This window comes from Cydia amplana, chromosome 18 (assembly GCF_948474715.1).
Source record: "Cydia amplana chromosome 18, ilCydAmpl1.1, whole genome shotgun sequence".
Taxonomy (NCBI): Eukaryota; Metazoa; Arthropoda; class Insecta; order Lepidoptera; family Tortricidae; genus Cydia; species Cydia amplana.
In genome coordinates this window covers 1,656,834-1,678,006 of record NC_086086.1, presented here as the reverse complement: position 1 = coordinate 1,678,006, position 21,173 = coordinate 1,656,834, and the positions used below count along the sequence as shown (strand labels likewise).

At 38.1% G+C, this 21,173-nt stretch overlaps 1 protein-coding gene across 1 annotated transcript in view; it reads left to right on the top strand.

The window, feature by feature from the left end:
• The window catches only part of LOC134656563 (zinc finger protein 252-like), a 40,733-nt gene that overhangs the window by 9,085 nt on the left and 10,475 nt on the right, over nucleotides 1-21,173 (top strand). Inside the window, exons 9-14 of the mRNA XM_063512120.1 lie at nucleotides 610-743; nucleotides 2,835-2,973; nucleotides 4,907-5,026; nucleotides 5,782-5,979; nucleotides 6,592-6,750; nucleotides 16,618-17,094. Of these exons, the coding sequence (XP_063368190.1) occupies nucleotides 610-743; nucleotides 2,835-2,973; nucleotides 4,907-5,026; nucleotides 5,782-5,979; nucleotides 6,592-6,750; nucleotides 16,618-17,094 (1,227 nt within the window). The remainder of the gene's footprint in view (nucleotides 1-609; nucleotides 744-2,834; nucleotides 2,974-4,906; nucleotides 5,027-5,781; nucleotides 5,980-6,591; nucleotides 6,751-16,617; nucleotides 17,095-21,173) is intronic.

Sequence of the window (21,173 nt, the reverse complement as noted above, 5' to 3'; positions counted from 1 at the left end):
TCTGGTTAATATGTAACTTAATGTAACTTAAAGTAGGTAAATTAATTACTACAATGTGTCATGGTAATGTTTTTTTAACATAGATTTAAATTTGGACTTCTTGTTTTCGCGTCTTATAGCTTCAGGCAAACTATTGAGTAAGTATGGAATTCTTTTTCTAAGTGTTCTATCCCCGTAGTAGTTATTAATTCTAGGAACGGATAGTTTGCCTGTAGTCACAGCCTTTGTGATGTGTGTATGATTAACTGGTGTTAAGGAATCCGCTGAGTTAGACTCTTGGTAGCTATGGTTATTGATCGCGAGTAAGTATTATCATGCCGCGATCAGAAAGGGATTAGAAATAACAGATTTCCATACACTTACGTCAAAATCAATATGGATTGACAGCTATCTCAATCCCTTTCTAATCGCGATTCAGTAATATTTATGTTTTAAACAGTTTAATGTCATCATACAGATCCTCTGTGACATCTCCAGCTCGCTTACTAACGGTCTCCCCAGATATATCGACGCGCATTCGACAAAATCCGATAGGAAACAACTTTATGTCCGCGCAATAAGAGCGAAAATAGTAATCGTAAACGTAAATATCGTAATGTATTATCACAGGAAAAGACTGAGCCAGACGCAGAAGCAGAACCAGGCCCGTATTGCCAGGAGTGCGACGTACAGTTCGTCACGGAGGAGGCGTGGAAGCGGCACATGGTCACCTCCGCCAAGCACGCGCCCTCTAACGACTTCAAGTTAGTATACTAGACCTTATTGCAAACACATAAGGTGCTTAATGCTTTGCGTAGATGTGTTAATTACAATGATTTTACGAGTGTTAGCGGAATGTATGGTTAACAGGAGCGGACCAATAACGGATCCTTGTGGTACTCCTCTAGTTATCTCAACCTTTCTTAAAGTATTTTCTAAAATACTAAGCTTCGTTGGCTTGTGTCTTTTCGATTCGATTTCGATTAATAGAGGTGACTCTCAAGCCATTTCCTGGTTTGTGGTCAAAACCATATTCAATTTAGGCGGTAATAGACCTATGTTTAGATAGTCAAAAGCCTGAGAGAAGTCAAGGAGGACGTTAATAAAGACAACACCAGTTTCAAGTAAGTATGTATAACAAAAGACTGAGCCAGACGCAGACGCAGAACCAGGTCCGTATTGCCAGGAGTGCGACGTACAGTTCGTCACGGAGGAGGCGTGGAAGCGGCACATGGTCACCTCCGCCAAGCACGCGCCCTCTAACGACTTCAAGTTAGTATACTAGACCTTATTGCAAACACATAAGGTGCTTAATGCTTTGCGTAGATGTGTTAATTACAATGATTTTACGAGTGTTCGCGGAATGTATGGTTAACAGGAGCGGACCAATAACGGATCCTTGTGGTACTCCTCTAGTTATCTCAACCTTTCTTAAAGTATTTTCTAAAAGACTAAGCTTCGTTGGCTTGTGTCTTTTCGATTCGATTTCGATTAATAGAGGTGATTCTCAAGCCATTTCCTGGTTTGTGGTCAAAACCATATTCAATTTAGGCGGTAAACCTATGTTTAGATAGTCAAAAGCCTGAGAGAAGTCAAGGAGGACGTTAATAAAGACAACACCAGTTTCAAGTAAGTATGTATAACAAAAGACTGAACCAGACCATAGAGAAAAAATACATAGAGTGCTCACTCCATACATCAGTTTTAGTGCCAAAAAGACTATTAGCATCTAGCATCGAGTAGCGGAACTATCAGTACTGCTACTTGACAATAGATGTCGCCACCGACCGGAAAGTCTTATGCTGTTGGGATAAGACTTTCCGGTCGGTGCTACATCTATTGTCAAGTAGACTGCTACTTACTGACTGATAGTTCCGCTACTCGATGCTAGATGTAGACACTGAAATGAGTAGTCTGAACTGATGTATGGAGTGAGCACTCTATGTATTTTTTCTCTATGACCAGACGTAGAAAAGGAACCGGGACCGTATTGCCAGGAGTGCGACGTGCAGTTCGGAGGAGGCGTGGAAGCGGCACTATGGTCACCTCCGCCAAGCACGCGCCCTCTAACGACTTCAAGTTAGTACAAGCAGGCGTGTCTCACTCCGCGATTTCGTCGCTTTGCTACCGGTAGCAAAAAGTACATCCGTTCGGCCCCAATTTTGGGGAAAGCCATAAGCTGCGCGTGGCGCTGTCGCCACCTAGCGGCCATATCTGTGCTGATCGTAACAGACGCGTTTTGTTAGAGAGTGAGTCTTCTGTACTTAGTACTATTATTTATTCTGTGTAGGGATTTATGACAGAGGGACTGTTTAATATTGTTTCTAAATATGTATATATACAGGGTGGCGCATTCAGATCGGTCAGTATGGGAAAATCTGAAACTATAAGACATACGACGATCTCTTCTTAGGAACCATGTCATCGATTTTAGTAACAAGAAAAACTGCATTCATACATTTAAAAAAAATGTGTACTCAGCTCGGGAATCGAACCCGGACGTTTTGAAAAAAAAAATCTAAAATTATTTCTATTTAGATATCGATTGTGTAGGTCTTAAGCAGTAAATGTTACTATGAAATAAATAAATAAATATACTATGTCTGAAATGAATAAAATGCATTGTTTTCATATCCTTTAATTTATTTTAGTATGTTTTCGAAATGGCCACCATTTTTTTCAATACATTTTACATAAAAAAAATTTAAATGTATGAATGCAGTTTTTCTTGTTACTAAAATCGATGACATGGTTCCTAAGAAGAGATCGTCGTATGTCTTATAGTTTCAGATTTTCCCATACTGACCGATCTGAATGCGCCACCCTGTATATGTATAAATGTGTGGTATGTGCAGGAACGGGTGCCGGTCGTGCGGCAGCGTGTTCTCGACGGGCGAGGAGCTGCGGCTGCACCACCGCGCCGCGCACGCGCGCCGCCGCCCCAAGAACTACGGCAAGAAACAAGACCAAGCCTGGCCCGCGCCCTGCGAACATGTCCGTACCGCAACGTACCTTCTACCCTCCTATCATCTAAGGCCCGCTTGCACCATTCCACTAACCTGGGGTTAGCCGGTTAAACATAATGAGTAATGAGAAATCATGATAAGTCTTTCAATACACTTGGCTCTTAAACCATGTTCGACAAAAGCATAGAAAATACTTATATAACTATTTACGCAATCCGACAGTTTTTATATGTATACCAGTAGGTACGGTGGCGCCGTTATGAATCGGTAGTCGTCTAAGTAAATCGATATAAATTTTTCATTTTAGGTCGCAACAATAGGGATGTTGACATGAATCGCGAATATATAACGTGTTATGTTTTTACCATAGCAGGGAATATTAGAACGCGGAAAATCATATTTTGCAAGTGTAAATATGCGTAATAAATTAATTAAAAAGAATCAAAAGTATTTAAAATAACGCCCAGTATCACGTGACTGCAAACGCCAATCGGAGCGCGTGACGTAATCACAGTGGAATCACCAAAGACAAGTTATAAAACCTGCTTAAGTGTCTACAGATTATCGTACCGAAACGCGATCTTGGTGCGGTGCGGCGCACGAATCGATAGTGTGTAAGGTGGTGCGTTAAGGACGCAGCTATAAGTTAGAGCGAGAAAAAAGGTCGCTGTCCGATGCGGTAGTGTGTTAAGGCTTTAAAATTTTTTGTCAGTTGCCATATAAAGAATTAAAAAAAATGACTGACAGCAGTTTGTTTAAAACGCCGTTACGTCATCAAGGTCACGTGACAGTTTGGAGCGTTTAGGCGCGAAATTTAAACACGAAACTTATTATACATGTTTTTTTATTCAAAATTAATGAATATATTTTTTTATATTTTTTTCTGTAATTATTACGTGTCTATCTACAAAATGAAACCAGTTCCAAAAAATTGTCAACATCCCTATTCAATTCAATGTTTTATTCATAAAATATACATTTTACACACAAAACAAAGAAGTAATAGAAGTGAAACGTACGTGTATAGCTTGTGGCAGCATTAAGTTTAGCTAAACTCACATTCACTACAGCTACTGTCAGTCGTGTGTCAGTTCAGTATGGCGCTTATGAGATGTCAGATGTGAAAACGATTCCAGTTAAAATTACAAATAATTACAAATATGACGTGCTGCTCCATTTTGGTGTGTAAAAACACTAGCGGGACAAAAAATATTAGACATGGAGGCATTTCATATCATCGGTAAGTAGTATTTCATGTAATATTTCAATATTTTTTACATTTTCGGTTTCCACAAGGATTTTTGGATTGTTTAGTACAAAAATCAAATTTATGTAAATGAGATAAAGTCACCATGGTTACCAGTACAATTTGACACTAGATTGTCGGTTTAACCGCTTAACCCCGGGTTAGTGAGATGGTGCAAGTGGGACTAACTCACTTAGGGCCCCTTGCACCATTCACTAACCCGGGGTTAACCGGTTAAACCTGGAGTTAATGGTAACCATGGGGTTACCAATGCAATTTGATACTGGGTTGAAGTTTCACCGGTTAGTGGGTTTGGTCCAAGTGGCGCTTACTATAGTGTATCTTTATTCGTACCGCTAGCAAGTTGAACAGTCAACTGCACGATGGACCTCATGGACCAAAAAATTTCAAGTTTTTTTTATTTTTTTGACTTCATATCGTGCGCTTAACTCACATTCACTCACTCATTCATTCAATACTGTTGCTCTGTGTAGCCGTGTGTTCATTCACCTCAACTCACCTGCCCTACCTATATGATACCTATACCCTTCTAATGTTTACTATAATTGGTCAAACCGATTTGTCAGTCAGTAAGAACCAGGAAAACTATACTCATCCTTTTCCGTGCTAGTACTAGTGTAAGACAACGATAGTATGATTATCTCTGTCTATGTTTGAAATGAGACAGTCCTTTGACAAACTAATATTTCCACAGTGTGCGGAAGAAATTCCGAACGCGAGAGAATACTGGACGCACTTCCGTCGCGCACACCCGGACAAACCATACCCTATACAGAAGAACTACATTTGCGATATTTGTGGCAAGAGCTTTAGGGTAAGTCGTAGTTGGACCTTATCTCTTTACAATAAGGTCTAATGTTAGTTGACAATACTGGACGAACTAACATCGCGCGCACCCGGACAAACCCTACCCCATACAGAACTACATTTGCGATATTTGCGGCAAGAGCTTTAGGGTGAGTTGTAGTTGGACTTTATGTCTTAGCAATAAGGTCTAATGTCAGTTGACAATAGTATCAGTGTTCAGAAGAGATTCCTAAGACCCGTGAATACTGGACGGACTTCCGTCACGCGCACCCGGACAAACCCTACCCCATACAGAAGAACTACATTTGCGATATTTGCGGCATGAGTTTTAGGGTGAGTCGTAGTTGGACCTTATCTCTTTCCAATAAGGTCTAATGTTGGTTGACAATACTGGACGCACCTCCGTCGCGCGCACCCGGAAAAGCCTTACCCCATCCAGAACTACATTTGCGATATTTGCGGCAATAGTTCCGTACCCAAAGGGTAAAAACGGGGCCCTATTACTAAGACTCCTCTGTCGGTCTGTCTATCCGTCCATCTGTCTGTCTGTCACCAGGCTGTATCTCATGAACCGTTATAGTTAACAGTTGAAATTTTCACAGATGATGTATTTCTGTTGCCGCTATAACAACAAGTACTAAACATTGTTGTTGTTGTACCCTCGGTAGGCGAGTCCGACTTGGCCGGTTTTTCATTGTTTTCAAAGCTATGACACATTTTTATGTCAAATATTTCAAATAAACCTCTGTATTCTTTCAACAGGGCAACGCCTTCCTCGTCTACCACAAACGCACCCACTTCGAAGAGCGAGCCTACAAATGTGCCGTCTGCCCCAAAGCGTTCCACAACCGAACCAACCTGCAGATGCACGAAAAAACCCACTCGGACGCGCGGCCCTACCCGTGCTCTGTGTGCTTTAAGGCTTTCAAGTGTAAGGGGGCACTCGACAGGCACTTCAGGGTATGTCTGTCTCTACTATTACTCATAATTTAGACTGAGATAGAAGGAACTTGTAGATGAAAGAGCCTACACATGCGTCAGTTCCAAAGCGTTCCACAACCGAACCAACTTACAGATGCACGAAAAGACGCATTCGGACGCACGGCCCTACCCGTGCTCTGTGTGCTTTAAGGCTTTCAAGTGTAAGGGGGCACTCGACAGACACTTCAGAGTATGTCTATCTATATTTGTTTATTTTAGGTATACAGATGTAGTGCTTAATTGTTTTCCATCGTATTTTCTCGGAAACGTATGTATTTGTCATGCTACTTCAGTCAACCTCAGTACTTTTTGTACCGAGACTGACTGTTTCCGTGAAAATACGATGGAAAATAATTATGGTACCTAACTACCTATACACAGAACGTAATGTAGAGATGAGAGATGTCGGATATACTTGTACAGATATATCGGAGCGGCCAAGGTGTTCACAATATCTGAACATGCACTCTAACGCCCTGACAATAGAGGCGTTCATATTTGTGAGCGGCTAAGGCGCTCCGAATGTGTTAATACCTATGTTTTTTTTTGTAATATTTATCTGTGTGTGTCTAAAAAAATATTTAATTCCAGAGTCACACCGGCGTAAAACCATACGAGTGCGAAGTATGCGGCAAGGCGTTCGGGCAGTCCAACAGCCGTAAGCTACACGTGCGCACCGTGCACTTGCGTCAACCCGCGCCATACGTCAGCCGCGCGAGGAAACGGCGACCGCTGCTAGAGCCACACGCGGTTTGTAACTAGAAACACAGAATAAAAACCGGCCAAGTGCGAGTCGGACTCGCGCACGGAGGGTTCCGCACCATCAACAAAAAATAGAGCAAAACAAGCAAAAAAACGGTCACCCATCCAAGTACCCCGCCCCACGTTGCTTAACTTCGGTAAAAAATCACGTTTGTTGTATGGGAGCCCGACTTAAATCTTTATTTTATTCTGTTTTTAGTATTTGTTGTTATAGCGGCAACAGAAATACATCATTTGTGAAAATTTCAACTGTCTAGCTATCACGGTTCGTGAGATACAGCCTGGTGACAGACGGACGGACGGACGGACGGACGGACAGCGGAGTCTTAGTAACAGGGTCCCGTTTTTATTACCCTTTGGGTACGGAGCCCTAAAAACAACGGGTTGCACTCAGGGAGTGCCGGCAGAAGTGAAAACTCAATGACTAGTGCAAAATGCACTATGTATAATTGAGGTTAACGCCATCTAGCGTTATTACGTCGCATTACTTGAAACCCCTAAGCACATCACTGTTAGTACTCGAGTTATATTAATACCAGTTAGAGCGAAACTCACTAGATGGCATTTAAATCAATGAAGAAACACTCAATGACATTACATGTAACAGGTCCGTCTTACGGTCACGTGATCTCACGCGAGTTTAACATTTTTTCCCCACCTAAAAAAGGGCACAGCGCCGCTAAAGAAGTTTTCACTTCAATAACAGTACTAGCTACAGAAGATTCACTCTCTAACAAAACGCGTCTATTACGACAGATATGACCGCTAGGTGGCGCAAGCGCGAGCAGGCGTCCGTTCCGTAGCGGTGCGCGGCAATTACTGTGGCTAGACACCAAAATAGGTGTACATGTACTTGTATATACTTGTAGCGACGCGACGAAATCGCGGAGTGAGCCACGCCTGCTAGAAGTGAAAAACTATACTCGTGCGAAATGTGTTGGGAATAAGGGTACTTAACCCGCGCTTTGCGATTAAGAGCCAACAGGAGCTAAGATTTAAATGTTTTAGGTAAATATACCCGTCTCGCTAACGGAAGCGGCTCCTAACACTAGTGCGATAAGGACAAGGCGAAAAATCCTGCGTAAAAATATCAAAAATCGAGGTTTCGTACTCGACTGTTTCCTCCTCCAAAACTTAACCAATCGTAACCAAATTTGGAAATCTAAATGATTATGACATTATGTGTCGGACCGTTTTGCTTTTTTGACTAATTGATGTCAGTTTTGAATAGCACGTCTCTCATTGCGGCATAGTCAATTAGGCCATTTTGGCCATTTTTGAAGGGCTCTAGCGCCTTAAAAAACAAAAATATCAAAAAAAGCAAAACGGTCCGACACAGATATTGACAATATTAATCTGTGTTGAAAAAATCATTGCTCTAGCTTCAAAACCCACGGAGGAAACAGTCGAGTACGTTTGTATGGAGAAATGACCACTCCTGTTGGCTCTTAATGTAAAAACCATACTCGTGTGAAATGAAATGTGTTGGCGACTACGGGATTAGATTGTCTGTCATTTTATAAATAATTTTGAACATACTGTACAATGAAAAAAACCGGTCAAGTGCGAGTCGGACTCGCGTTCCATGATTTCCGGACATTGTCCAATTTTTAATAAAGTATTTTTTTATGCGGAACGTGAATGAAATGTCTTTAAAAAACCCGTAGGGGTCGGATCAAATACTAAGTAATTAAGTCCGACTCACGCTTGACTGCACATTACTAATAGGTTTTACTCAAGTTTTAGGGTGTACTTTTTCAAAATTTTAGACTGAGTAGTTTCGGTGATAAAGGGGCGGAGGAGATGGTCGGACAGATAGACGCACGAGTGATCATATTAAGGGTTCCGTTTTTTCCTTTTGAGGTACGGAACCCTAAAAAAATATGACATGACTTTTACGAACATAAATCTCTAGCCTAAAACAACCAAAGCATTTCCACAGAGTAGCCGGAATGTGGATTGCATAGGGTCAAACTATGCCCACCTTGTAACTATAGTTGGACAAACCAAATTTTCAGTAAATAAGAACACAAACACACACAGAAAACTATACCCATCCTTTTCTTTTGGGTGCAAGTAGGTACTAGTGTAAGACAAAGATAGTATGATTCTCTGTCTATGTTTGAAATGAGACAGTCCTTTGACAAACTATAGCATTATGAATAGCAGTTTTGAATGATTCACTGTTAGTTTTACCAGACTTATATCGACCGGAAAAACAATACAAAGGTTAATCACTATACTAATCACGGTCCAAATCCCGTCGATATAAGTCTAGCATTATGAATGTTGGGACCATAAGGAAAATCTCTGAATCTCATCTTATGACATACTTAATAAAATTAATATTAAGTGCTTATTTTTCAACAACCTTTTTTGAGGCGCAAAATCATGTTTAAATTCGTTTTTTTTATAAATAATTTAAGCATGATATATTATTGGATAACATGACATTTTTTGTTCTTAAACATAATAAATATGGCTGTGGTAAATTATCACAATCATAATAATTCTATAATCAGTATTTTAGCTATTATAATTATTGTAGCCTACTAGAACTAGATCTACAAGGTAGTATTATTTTTTAGATTTATTTATTTACACAACTTATAATTAAATAAGACTATATGTATCTGTAAATATAGCAATAATTGAGGTTTTAAAATAAAAATAAAAACATTATACAAATGTACCTAATATAATAATGCATTTTTTTTAATATCACACCTAAAGTCTATTTTTTTATTGGGTAGACTGAAATGACAGTTCATAGTATGAACGTAAAACGTCATTTCATACTATGAAATGTCATTTTAGTCTACCGAATAAAAAAATAGACTTTAATCAATCCAATTCTTTGAGATGGGTCAGTAAGATGAGTTCCACTCCTTGTTAATTAACTCCTGGAGATCTGGGTGAATTCCCATTAGTCCCCGCCGGACACAAATGGGAACAGGCGCTTCGTTGAGCGACGTCACAAGCAAAATTTTAGTGTATTTGAGGTAAAAAATCCACGCGATATATCCTTATCTGCCGTCGCAAAATTTGCGCGGCACCAGTGCACAGTGGGGCGACACTCTCCTGTAATAATAAAAAAACAACGGGTTGCACTCAGGGAGTGCCGGCAGAAGTGAAAACTCAATGACTTGTGCAAAATGCACTATGTATAATTGCAAAATGCACCGTTAGCGTTATTTACTAGAAACCCCTAAGCACATCACTGTTAGTACTCTAGTTATATTAATACCAGTTAGAGCGAAACTCACTAGATGGCATTTAAATTAACAACAAACTCAATGACATTACATGCAACAGTTTTTCGATCAGGTCACGTGACCGTCTTACGGTGTCTCGAGTTTTTTCCCCACCTCAAAAAGTGCACAGCGCCGCTAAAGAAGTTTTCACTTCAATAAATAAATAATAAATATTCTTTATTTGCTAAAAATATGGTACTAAGATTCTCTGCTCCGTTCGGTTCAGCATTGCTCCGAGCAATTATTAGGGTTGGCACAACTTGACGTCTAATGTGATAATGAATTTTGACAACCCTATATAGCCGAAAGGGATAGTGTCATACATAGAAAGGGACAGTATGATTCGTCCCTGAATCGCTGTCAAACTTCGGTTTTGCAGGAAGTGTGCTTTCTGTACGGTATTAGTACTATTATTTATTCTGTGGCGACACAGAATGTACCTATGTGTTGATTAGTAACAGTGGGGGACGCGTATAATAGTTTACAAAAAATTATGTACGCATGTAGATAGGTACCTACCTAAAACATCGTAACTGGTGTGAGACACAACACAGCCTTTTGGTTAGATCAAGAAAAGAGCGTACCCCCATCTTAAATGTCAGCAGCGCATTACAACCCCTTAGGTGTCTATTGGCGACGGTAAATCGCTTATCATCAGGCGATGCGCCTGCTCGTTTGCCTACTAAATCATAAAAAAAGCTTTCTTGGTTTTGATAAGGTAAAATGACCTTTATGATCCTTTTATACGCGGTATTCATCTTAAATTACACTTCTTAACAACTTCAAACTTCAATATAACTCTGAAAAGGGTAAAGAAAGTTCTAAAGTCTAATAATGAGTTTAATCTTTAGATTGAACTTTTTAATTAATGGATTTTGAGTTCAGAGTTTCGATTAATAATTACCTATTCGTACAGTCTGCAGCAAAAATTGCTAAGCGGGCGAGCTGTTCAAAATTACCTTGACACGCTCTTATTCCCTTAATAATAAAGTCGCGTCAAGATCATTTTGAACACCTGGCACGCTTAGCAACTTCTGCTGCTGACAGTACCTAATTAACGGAAAACCTCGTTACATAAGATGGTAAGGTCGGGTGCATATTTGATGTGTTTTGTGTTGTTTGCAAGGAAAATGGTCCTTAGTGCTAATAAGTATAATGACGAGGCTCCAAATAACGAAAACAAAAATGGGACTAGGTACAGTCGAGTATCAGATATACTTATCGGAGCGACCGGCGGTTTGAGTTAGTCGTATTTTCGGTGATCGCTCTCAATTGTTCACAGTCCAGTCCAAAGTGGTTTCACTTAGATCCCAATCATTAGATCTAAACATAGCCTAATGACTACCCAGATTTCTAATGGAGCCTATCTAACTGCCTGTCAGACCCTAACATTAACTGCAGGAGTTCTAGTTGTTGATTTAGCATGGGCGTGTCTAACGCACTAGAAGACTAGTACTTAATAATAGGGCAGCTATCCCATTGTTACAAAATTTCCTTTATACTTGGTCAATCAGATCTTGACAGTAGAAAAGGGCGACAAATTTGAAAAATGTAGGCGCGAAGGGATATCGTCCCATAGAAAATTTGAATTTTGCGCCTTTTTTTACTGACAAGATTTGGTTGACCAGCTATACCACCCTCGGGCCTCGTAACAAATTCAAAATAATTCGACTTTAAATGGTTTGATATTGCATTTTGGCCGAACGGCGGATTTTATAGCGGGTCACAAGCCACATAATCGTTAAGACATATTAAGATCTAAAGGTTTCTAACTAGGTGTCTATTAACTCGTGATATACTTATAAAAAAAACTAGTTATAAATGGTCAAGCAAATCTTGTCAGTAGAAAAAGGCGCGAAATTCAAATTTTCTATGGGACGATATCCCTTCGGGCCAGTCACCGCTTCGCGCCTACATTTTTCAAATTTGCCGCCTTTTTCTACTGACAAGATCTGCTTGACCATCTATAGTTATTTTATTATTTATTAAGCTTTTGTCTGTGTACATATTATGAGGATCGTATCATGAGTAATCATGACCGAATTTCTAGTCATCTTTTTGTGTTTAAAAAAAAAAGGTTTTTGTGTTTTATTCTATGATAATGTATCTCATGCAAGGAAAAAAAAGCCTGCCGTCCCGCCCGGGCCATCATGGCCCCCTTGTCCCTAGGGTAAATACGCTGTCGCGTAATCGACTTGGTGAGACTTGATTTGGACTTGATCCTCGGTCTTGAGTCGAGTGTCGGTTCTACTGTGGCTGTATACGACGGTAGAAACTTATTTTTAGTGGAAACCAAAGAGTACCTAGTATAATATATAGGAGAACCTACCAAAACGGACAAATAGTTTTTCAAATAGTAGGAGATCCGGCATATATGGTCGACCTTCACCGATCTGTCTGACGGATGAAACTTACATATTATGAAAGAAAATATGTTCCTGAACATAAATAAATAGGGTTGCCTAAAGAAATATGGTCAAGGCTATTTTTAATTAATTTTTGAAAAAATAATTTTTTCTTCAAATTTCACCGATCTGTCTGACAAACGAAATAAGTTCCAATGGAAAGTATACAACTTGTACAACATAAATAAACTAGGTTGCCTATCTTTTTCCGGTCACTATTATGTGGTAGCCTAGTTTAAACAGGTGAGTTTTTATCGATAATTGCACTCAAATGTCTGACGCTTGAATTATACATCAAAATGATGGTAATTTTATTGCGAATACAGTGGCATAGGGTTGCCTGCGAAAATCCAGTCACAAATAAGGGTTGCCAGGCTTTTAAATAAAATAAGAAGGGAAGACTTTTAGCGATAACTCATAAACGGCTTAACTTATCAAGTTTGTTTTAATTTTGTTTGAATGAGTTTTTATAGTCCGTCAACCAAATCTTGTCAGTAGCAATGTAAAGCAAACTAAAGTAGGGCAACACTCAAAGAGCAGTATTGCGCTAAGAAAAGCAGCAATGTACATCGAACCAAAAGATTTTTTTTTTCCGCTGAGCGCGCCCTGCGTATTACGTAATACGTCAATTCAAATTGTCACTCGCGGTTTATTGAAAAAATTTGAAACATGGACGGACAATTTAAAAGCGATGTTAAAACAATGTTAATCAAAATGATGAACAAATTTGAAGATATCAAAAACAACTCCCTATCGTAGTGTTTATATTCTCTTTGTTCCCTATCTATGTCTTCTAAGTTTACTAAAATAAAATCATATCAAAATGCAGATAATTAGATAGTGCATATATTTGTTATTTACAATATAATATGCCACTTGTTAATGTAAATTAGTGTACTCTTCTGGATGAATATGACATACTTACCTGTGTATTTTTTTTGATTGGTATATATTGTACAATAGGATTACATATTAAAAATAAAACAACTGATATTTGGGTGTTTATTTAATTTAAAGGTAAATAAGATAAGGGTCACTTTAGCTTACACTATAATTCAGGTCATTAATTGAAAAAATATAATGAAGTTACCAATGTTACCGGGTCACTTCAACCAAGCATAATACTCTGTAGTATTCTATTGCATCTTTGTAAATAGTCACAGCTGATTGCTGAAAATATTAGACATGTGGGCCTATGGACGGTTTCCAGGACACAATTTATGGTCTTGTTGGATAGATTTAGGCATACGTTTTAATTTTATTTATGCCTTTTAACCCTAAAACAAAAAAACTGAACATAATCTTAAAAGTTCGAAAGAGTTCTTCCAGTATGTACTTGTCATAACCTCAATTTTTAGTAATGTTTACCATCAACGAGCATGATTGTACATTGTAGGCCCCTTAGCTTTGCTTATTCTTATTTAATGTATTGGTATTTAATGGTGACAGCAGAAATATCTCTTGAAACAGCAACGATTCAGAATGAAAACAAATAAGGTGACGGCTGTCATTCACGATCCCATCACGATCCGCATTCCACAGATAAAACACAGATGACACGCATTTTGGAATTATTCGAACACAGTGTTGCTAACCCGCGATTTTTCAAATTTGCCGCCTTTTACTACTGACAAGATTTGGTTGACGGACTTTAAGCACTATTTTTATGATTTTTTTCATATTTTTTGGATCGATTTTTCAAAAGTTAGAAGGAATAACCGTTTTTTGTTCTTTTTAAATTATTATTTCCGAAATGATACACTGTATCAAAAAATATTGTTTGCAGACCCCCATTTATTTTCAAAGACCTATCCAACGACACCCCACACTATAGGGATAAAACGATAAAAATAAAATCACATACATTTTGTTTCTTTCAAAGCGATTATTTTCGAAAACATTCACTTAATCAAAAAATGTTTTTCTAAGACCCCTATTTATTTTAAAAAACCTATCTAACTATATCCCACATCGTAGAGTTGAAGTGAAAAAAAAAAACCTCACATACATTTTGTTTCGTTATATTAGAAGCGATTATTTTCGAAAATGTTCACTTTATCAAAAAATGTTTTTTTAAGACTCTTATTCATTTTAAAATACCTATCCAACGACATCCCACACATTAAGGTTGAAACGAAAAAAAATCGCCACACACATTTAGTTTTTTTCGAAGCGTTTATTTCCGAAAATTTTCACTTTATCAAAAAATGTTTATAGAAAACCCCCATTTATTTTAAAAGACCTATCCAACGACACCCCACATTATAGACTTGAAGGATGAAAAAAAATTCACACACATTATGTATCTTTTAAAGCGATTATTTCCGAAAATATTCACTTTATGAAAAAATGTTTTTCTAACACCCCTATTCATTTTAAAAGACCTATCCAACGATATCCCATATCATATGGTTGAAACGGAAAAAATAATGATCACCTACAATTTGTTTCGTTAGAAGCGATTATTTTCGAAAATGTTCACTTTGTCAAAAAATGTGTGAGGTGTCGTTGGATAGGTCTTTCAAAATAAATAGGGTTCTGCAAACAACATTTTTTGATAAAGTGAATCATTTCGGAAATAATAATTTAGAAAGAACAAAAAACCGTTATTCCTCCTAACTTTTGAAAAATCGATCCAAAAAATATGAAAAAAATCATAGTGACCTGATCTTCGCAGGCAACCTTATGCCACTGTATTCGAAATAAAATTACCATCATTTTGATGTATAATTCAAGCGTCAGACAGATGAGTGCAATTATCGATTAAAACTCACCTGTTTAAACTAGGCAACCACATAATAGTGACCGGAAAAAGATAGGCAACCTAGTTGATTTATGTTGTACAAGTTGTATACTTTCCATTGGAACTTATTTCGTTTGTCAGACAGATCGGTGAAATTTGAAGAAAAACATTTTTTTTTTTATTAATTAAAATAGCCTTGACCATATTTCTTTAGGCAACCCTATTTATTTATATTCAGGAACATATTTTCTTTCATAATATGTGAGTTTCATCCGTCAGATAGATCGGTGAAGGTCGACCATATATGCCGGATCTTAGACTAAAAGGGCTGTATCATTTCAAACATAGACAGAGAGAATCAGTACTAGCCCCCAAAAGAAAAGGATAAGTATAGTTTTTTTTTCTTCCTATTTACTGACAAATTGGTTTGACCAACTATAAAAACCTTTCATTATTTATTATGTGGCCTAAAAATACTCATCTGAAACTTCAACGTCAAAAAGAAAACGTCAAACGTCGGCGTCGGGGGAGCCACTAATACACAACCAAATAATGCTCAACCCAAGAATGTACAGCCCAATAATTGGCGTCCATGATGGACGCGGATTATTGGGCTGTACATTCCTGGGTTGAGCATTCTCGGTCCGCGCAAGTTTGGTCCGGGGCGATAATACGAAGCCACTATTTTCACAGGGCAACAATGTACGACCCCATAATTCGCGTCCACTAATTTGAGTCCCTTGGCTTTCAATTATTGGGCTGAACATTATTGGTACAGGTCGAGAAAGCCCGACCCAATAATGTACGACCCAATAATTGGAAGCCAAAAACCAGAGACATTCTTTTTTTTAAGGGAGCTGTCAAAATTAGTAGTGACGTTCTGACATGAGATCTTGACAGCTCAAAAATAATCGGTTTTTCCAGTGACATCTATCAGTGACATTGACAGTATTGACACTTGTTGCTTAAGTTGCTTTCTGTATCAATTTTTATTTTTCATGTATTTTTGCGAGGAATACAGAAGTACGGACGTGACTCGAACGAAGACGGCTAAGTGTAGACGTGGCCCATTTACTTGCTGAGCGAAACCAGAATAACCAATGGCGTCTGGAAGAATCACATAACCCACGGCGAGCTTCAATCATATCAGTACAGATGCAAGAACCCTGTTCTGAGTCTCTGATCCATAAGTGTGGCCTGCTTAGGCCTTAGGCCACGTGTCGGCATCCTCGATAACATCAATCAATCCCACAGTGACTTGTTACCTAATACGACTGTTACCTGATACGACTTGCAGGTAGTTTTTGGCATTTGAAAAGATGGTAACTTTGGGAATTTTGTGGGACTGATATGTTCAGCCTATACTTGGGACAAACCATGTAAAAAATATGTGTCAATGAAATTCAAATATTGTGAAGAACATTAGAAGTTGCTCAAGTTGTCGTGTCGGCAGTACCACTTCTACGACCGACCAGTCTTGATACGCCGTGTCTACGAAGAAAGACTCAGAAAACTTCAAGACGCATCAATCACATGCAAGTTAGAAGAGCCACAATTAGAGCCCAAGTACATCGCAGACCTGCAGGATTTGAAGGCACAAATAGAAGAACGCTTACACTACATGCAGATCACCCAACCAGCACCAGCAGATGACGTCGCAGAATTGGCCAGGGTGGAGTTAGCAATGAGAAAACATTACACACAGAGATTCTGCATTACTAAAGACAACAATCATGACATGTGGGAAGACCACTTGAAAAACATTATAACAAAAAGTGAAGTGAAAAACAAAGACAATAATGATCGTGAGTTATTAGAACAGTATGCTAAAGAACAGTGGTTATTAGAATTAAGAGCCATAGTCTATGATTATTCACCAGACTTGACATCACCGACTACTCACTTAACAACTAATCAATTAGGATTAGAAGTAAATTTAGAAAAAATTAAGGATACACCGATAGTTAATAAGCTAAACTTAATGTCGTGTTTGCCAATTGGCGATAAGTATAATACATTTTTAGAAACATATGTAGATTTTAGTAAGACTAGCATTAATGAATGTATTATAATTATCACTATGGCTACCCCATATTCAACTATGTGCCGTCCCAGGAAACATGGGCATAGATCGAATATTATAGCCAATAGAATTTATTCGTATGATGTTGTTGAATATAGCCAATAGAATTGTATCTCAATATTGTAGAATAGAACTTGTTATTAGGATTTACTTGTTATTAGCCTATGTACTTATTAATTTACTTGTTATTAGGCTATGTACTTATCAATTTATTTGTTTTTAGGCTATGCACTTATTAATTTACTTGTTCCATATTAGGTTATGCACTTATTAATTTACTTGTTATTCACTTATAAATGGTGGTGGCCGAGTGGATATGACGCCCGACTTTCAATCCGGAGGTCGCGGGTTCAATTCTGGCTCGTACCAATGAGTTTTTCGGAACTTATGTATGAAATATCAATTTACCACTAGCTTTTCGGTGAAGGGAAACATCGTGAGGAAACCTGCAATACATCTGCGAAGAAATTCAAAGGTGTATGTGAAGTCCCCAATCCGCTTTGGGCTAGCGTGGGGACTATAGCCCGAGCCCTCTCGCGCATGAGAGGAGGCCTGTGCCCAACAGTAGGACGTATAAAGGCTGATTTATTATTTATTATTATTATTATCACTTATAAATAAAAATTATGCTATGAATACATGTTTTTTTTTTCATGATGTTATTACCCGACTACGGCAAAGCAAAAGGAGGGTTATGATTTTGACCTTTATGTATGTGGGTATGTATGTATGTATGTTCATCTGTTCCCTCATAACTTCAAAAGTACGCATTATAACTTGACAAATGATGTGTCATTCGAATTGTCTTGATTGTCCGCTGGTTATAGGCTTATAACGTCACAATAAATTGATCATGGCGCCCTCTAGAGGTCATAAAGTCAGGAACAAAAAAATTAAATGAAGTACAATACAATACTCTTTATTGCACACCTCACATACACGTAGTTTACAATAAATGTACAATAACATAAACAAAGACAATAAAGGTAACAACAGGCGGTCTTATCGCTTAAGAGCGATCTCTTCCAGACAACCTTTGGATATCGGAGATAGGGCTTGCAATTCGAATTTGTCGAATATTCGACCTGTTTTGATATTCGAATATTCGGCCGCTCAGGTTTCGAATATTCGAATATTTTTTATTACTATAAAAAAATCTATGTCATCCGCTGTAGTTACAGTTTCTGTGTGTTTTACGGGTATTTACAGTGAATGAGGAACGGTAGGTACCCAAATACGAAGGAAATAATATTTTTACTATATTCATCTCGATAGACTTCGTGAATACAGTGAAACCTAACTCAATTTAAAAGAAAACGAAATCAAAAAGTATGTTATTTTTACGGTGCGTAAGTTTTAAGTTAAAGGGTCATTCTGTTTATTCAGTACAAGCGTACGTTAAGCGAATTTTTGAAGTCTAAACCTTGCCACTTATCGCAATTCTCAAATGTAATCATACCAAACCTGCCCAACTTGGTAATCTACCCATGCACCTTTAGGTGACGAATAATCCACCCAGTACTCAACTAACTTTTTCCCTTAAATATTCCAATATTATATAATTAGCCGACCATTAGGGATAATAACTTGCCAAAATAAATAAAGTCAATAAAGAATCAAAATACAATGAAATTAAAGGCCTTTTTACAGGCCTCTGAGTGATTACAAGTTAATTTAAATCGGAAAATAATTACCTACTAAAAAAAATATCTTACATACCTAGGTGTTTGGATCGTTAAAGTTATATTATTTCACGTAACGACGCATTTATAATAAGTTTTATCTAGAAATATTAAATACGTCTAATTTTGGCGTTTTACTTGTTTTTATAAGTGTGGGCATCTTATAAATAGTAGGATGATAAAATCTAGTCAATTAAGTGGATTTCTGCTAAATATCCTTAGTTTTAGCAATATATGCTTTTGAATAAAACGATAATAAACCGATTTCTCGTTCCTTTTCTTATTTTTTATAATATTCGAATAATTATTCGAATATTCGAATACGTCGTCAGAAAAAGTCGAATATTCGAATATCTGAAAGTTTCGAATATTTGCAAGCCCTAATCGGAGACAAAATAATTAGAATACCTATACGGTAGGTGGCGCAAATAAAAAATATGAAAAGTCGAATTGAATATAACCAAACAACACAAAACATTAATAAAGATAAACATACTTAAATACATACAACCATAAACATACATCTAGACATACATACATACATAAAAACTACAATATATACCTATTAAATAAAGAAACAACAGTGTCAATTATTATAAAAATAAAAACTAAGGTAGGGAAAGATAGTATTCCTTAAGGTTATGATGCCGTGTCATATATCATTTGAAAGAGCGTAATTAGCACATTTCAAATATGTACATACATACAATATGTACAGCTTTTGCCCCCGGTTTTGCTTGCATGTACCCAGTGCCGGCCCGAGCCCTTGATCAGGGTAGAGCGAAATCGGGTTTTGGCGCCCTTCGTTGAAGTTTTCAAGCTTATTTTCCACCCCCCTCGCCACGCTCGCGTCTTTTAAAACTTTTTTCTCATTTGCCATTTTTGCGCCCCCCTTGCCATCCGGCGCCTAGAGCGGCCGCTCCACTCGCTCTACCCTAGATCCGGCCCTGCATGTACCTACCCGATAAAACATTAATATTGCGGTTAAAACGAATTTCGGATCCGCTAGCGCTCAGGATTCTATAAATGCTGCGGGCGTAGCTCGACGTACGTGGCGCACTACAATGCCTACCATCTAAATATGTCTGGCGTAGCCCGATGTACGTGGCGCACTACAATACCGGGCACCGAAGGTGACCTCATACTAAATGTGTCGGGCGTCGCCCCACGTTCGTGGCGCACTACAATGCCGGGCACCGAAGGTGCCCTTCATACTAATGCGTCGGGCGTAGTTCGACGTAGGTGGCGAACGACAATACCAGGCACCTCATACTAAATGCGTCGGGCATAGCCCGACGTACGTGTCGCACTGCAATGCCGGGCACCGAAGGTGCCCTCATACTAAAATAAATAAGTTTTTGGCAAAAATTTCATTTTTGGTACAAGCTTTTATCGCTGACTGTACTTTTCTTACGACAGACAACTAATACTCATCGAGACAATTCTAAAAACCCCTAACACAATTAGGTTGCGTTGTTTCATCACAGAGTTCCTATGGCCACCTCCTGTCTCCATCATCAGATCAGCTCGATGGTACCATAATATTGCATTGTCACCCGACTTACAATGTCAAATAACATTGAGTTTTTCTTTATTGATTTAAAAGGCATTTAAATTATGAGTGGCCACCATAAATTACGGGGCTTACGGTCACGTGATCGCCTTACGCCCCTTACGGTCACGTAATCGCCTTACGCTGTCTCGAGTTTATCATTTTTTCCCCACCTCAAAAAGTGCCCAGCGCCGCTAAAGAAGTTTTCACTTCAAAAATAAGTTCAAAAACTAAAACCCGACTACTGAAAAATTGCGCTCTTAAAAGTATGAAACAAGAAAAAAATTCATCTCGAAATCGCATTTAGAAAATATTTTATATTTATTATCTTTAAATTATAGATATTCAGAGGATAGCCGTGGTCGTATGCCACTATTCTTTAAACTTTAAAGCTTATGTTAGCTTAGTTATTTAATGTATTGTGTTGTTAAGAGGCCGGTATCGATTTTAGACGCAAAAATGTAAAATTGATAGATTTAGTCGATGACATTGTACACCTTTTGTTACGTAATAGAAATAACAAGTACGGGTATCTATTAGCACGTCTTCTTATCTTGCATTTGTACAGATAATTTTTTTGAAAACTGACTCATTAAATTAGTAATGATTTTTTCTCTGATGGACGTTTAGGTAAACGCGCGTAAAGCACTGATTTAGTCGATCTTATTTGTAAATTTCGTAAAGGTTGGACT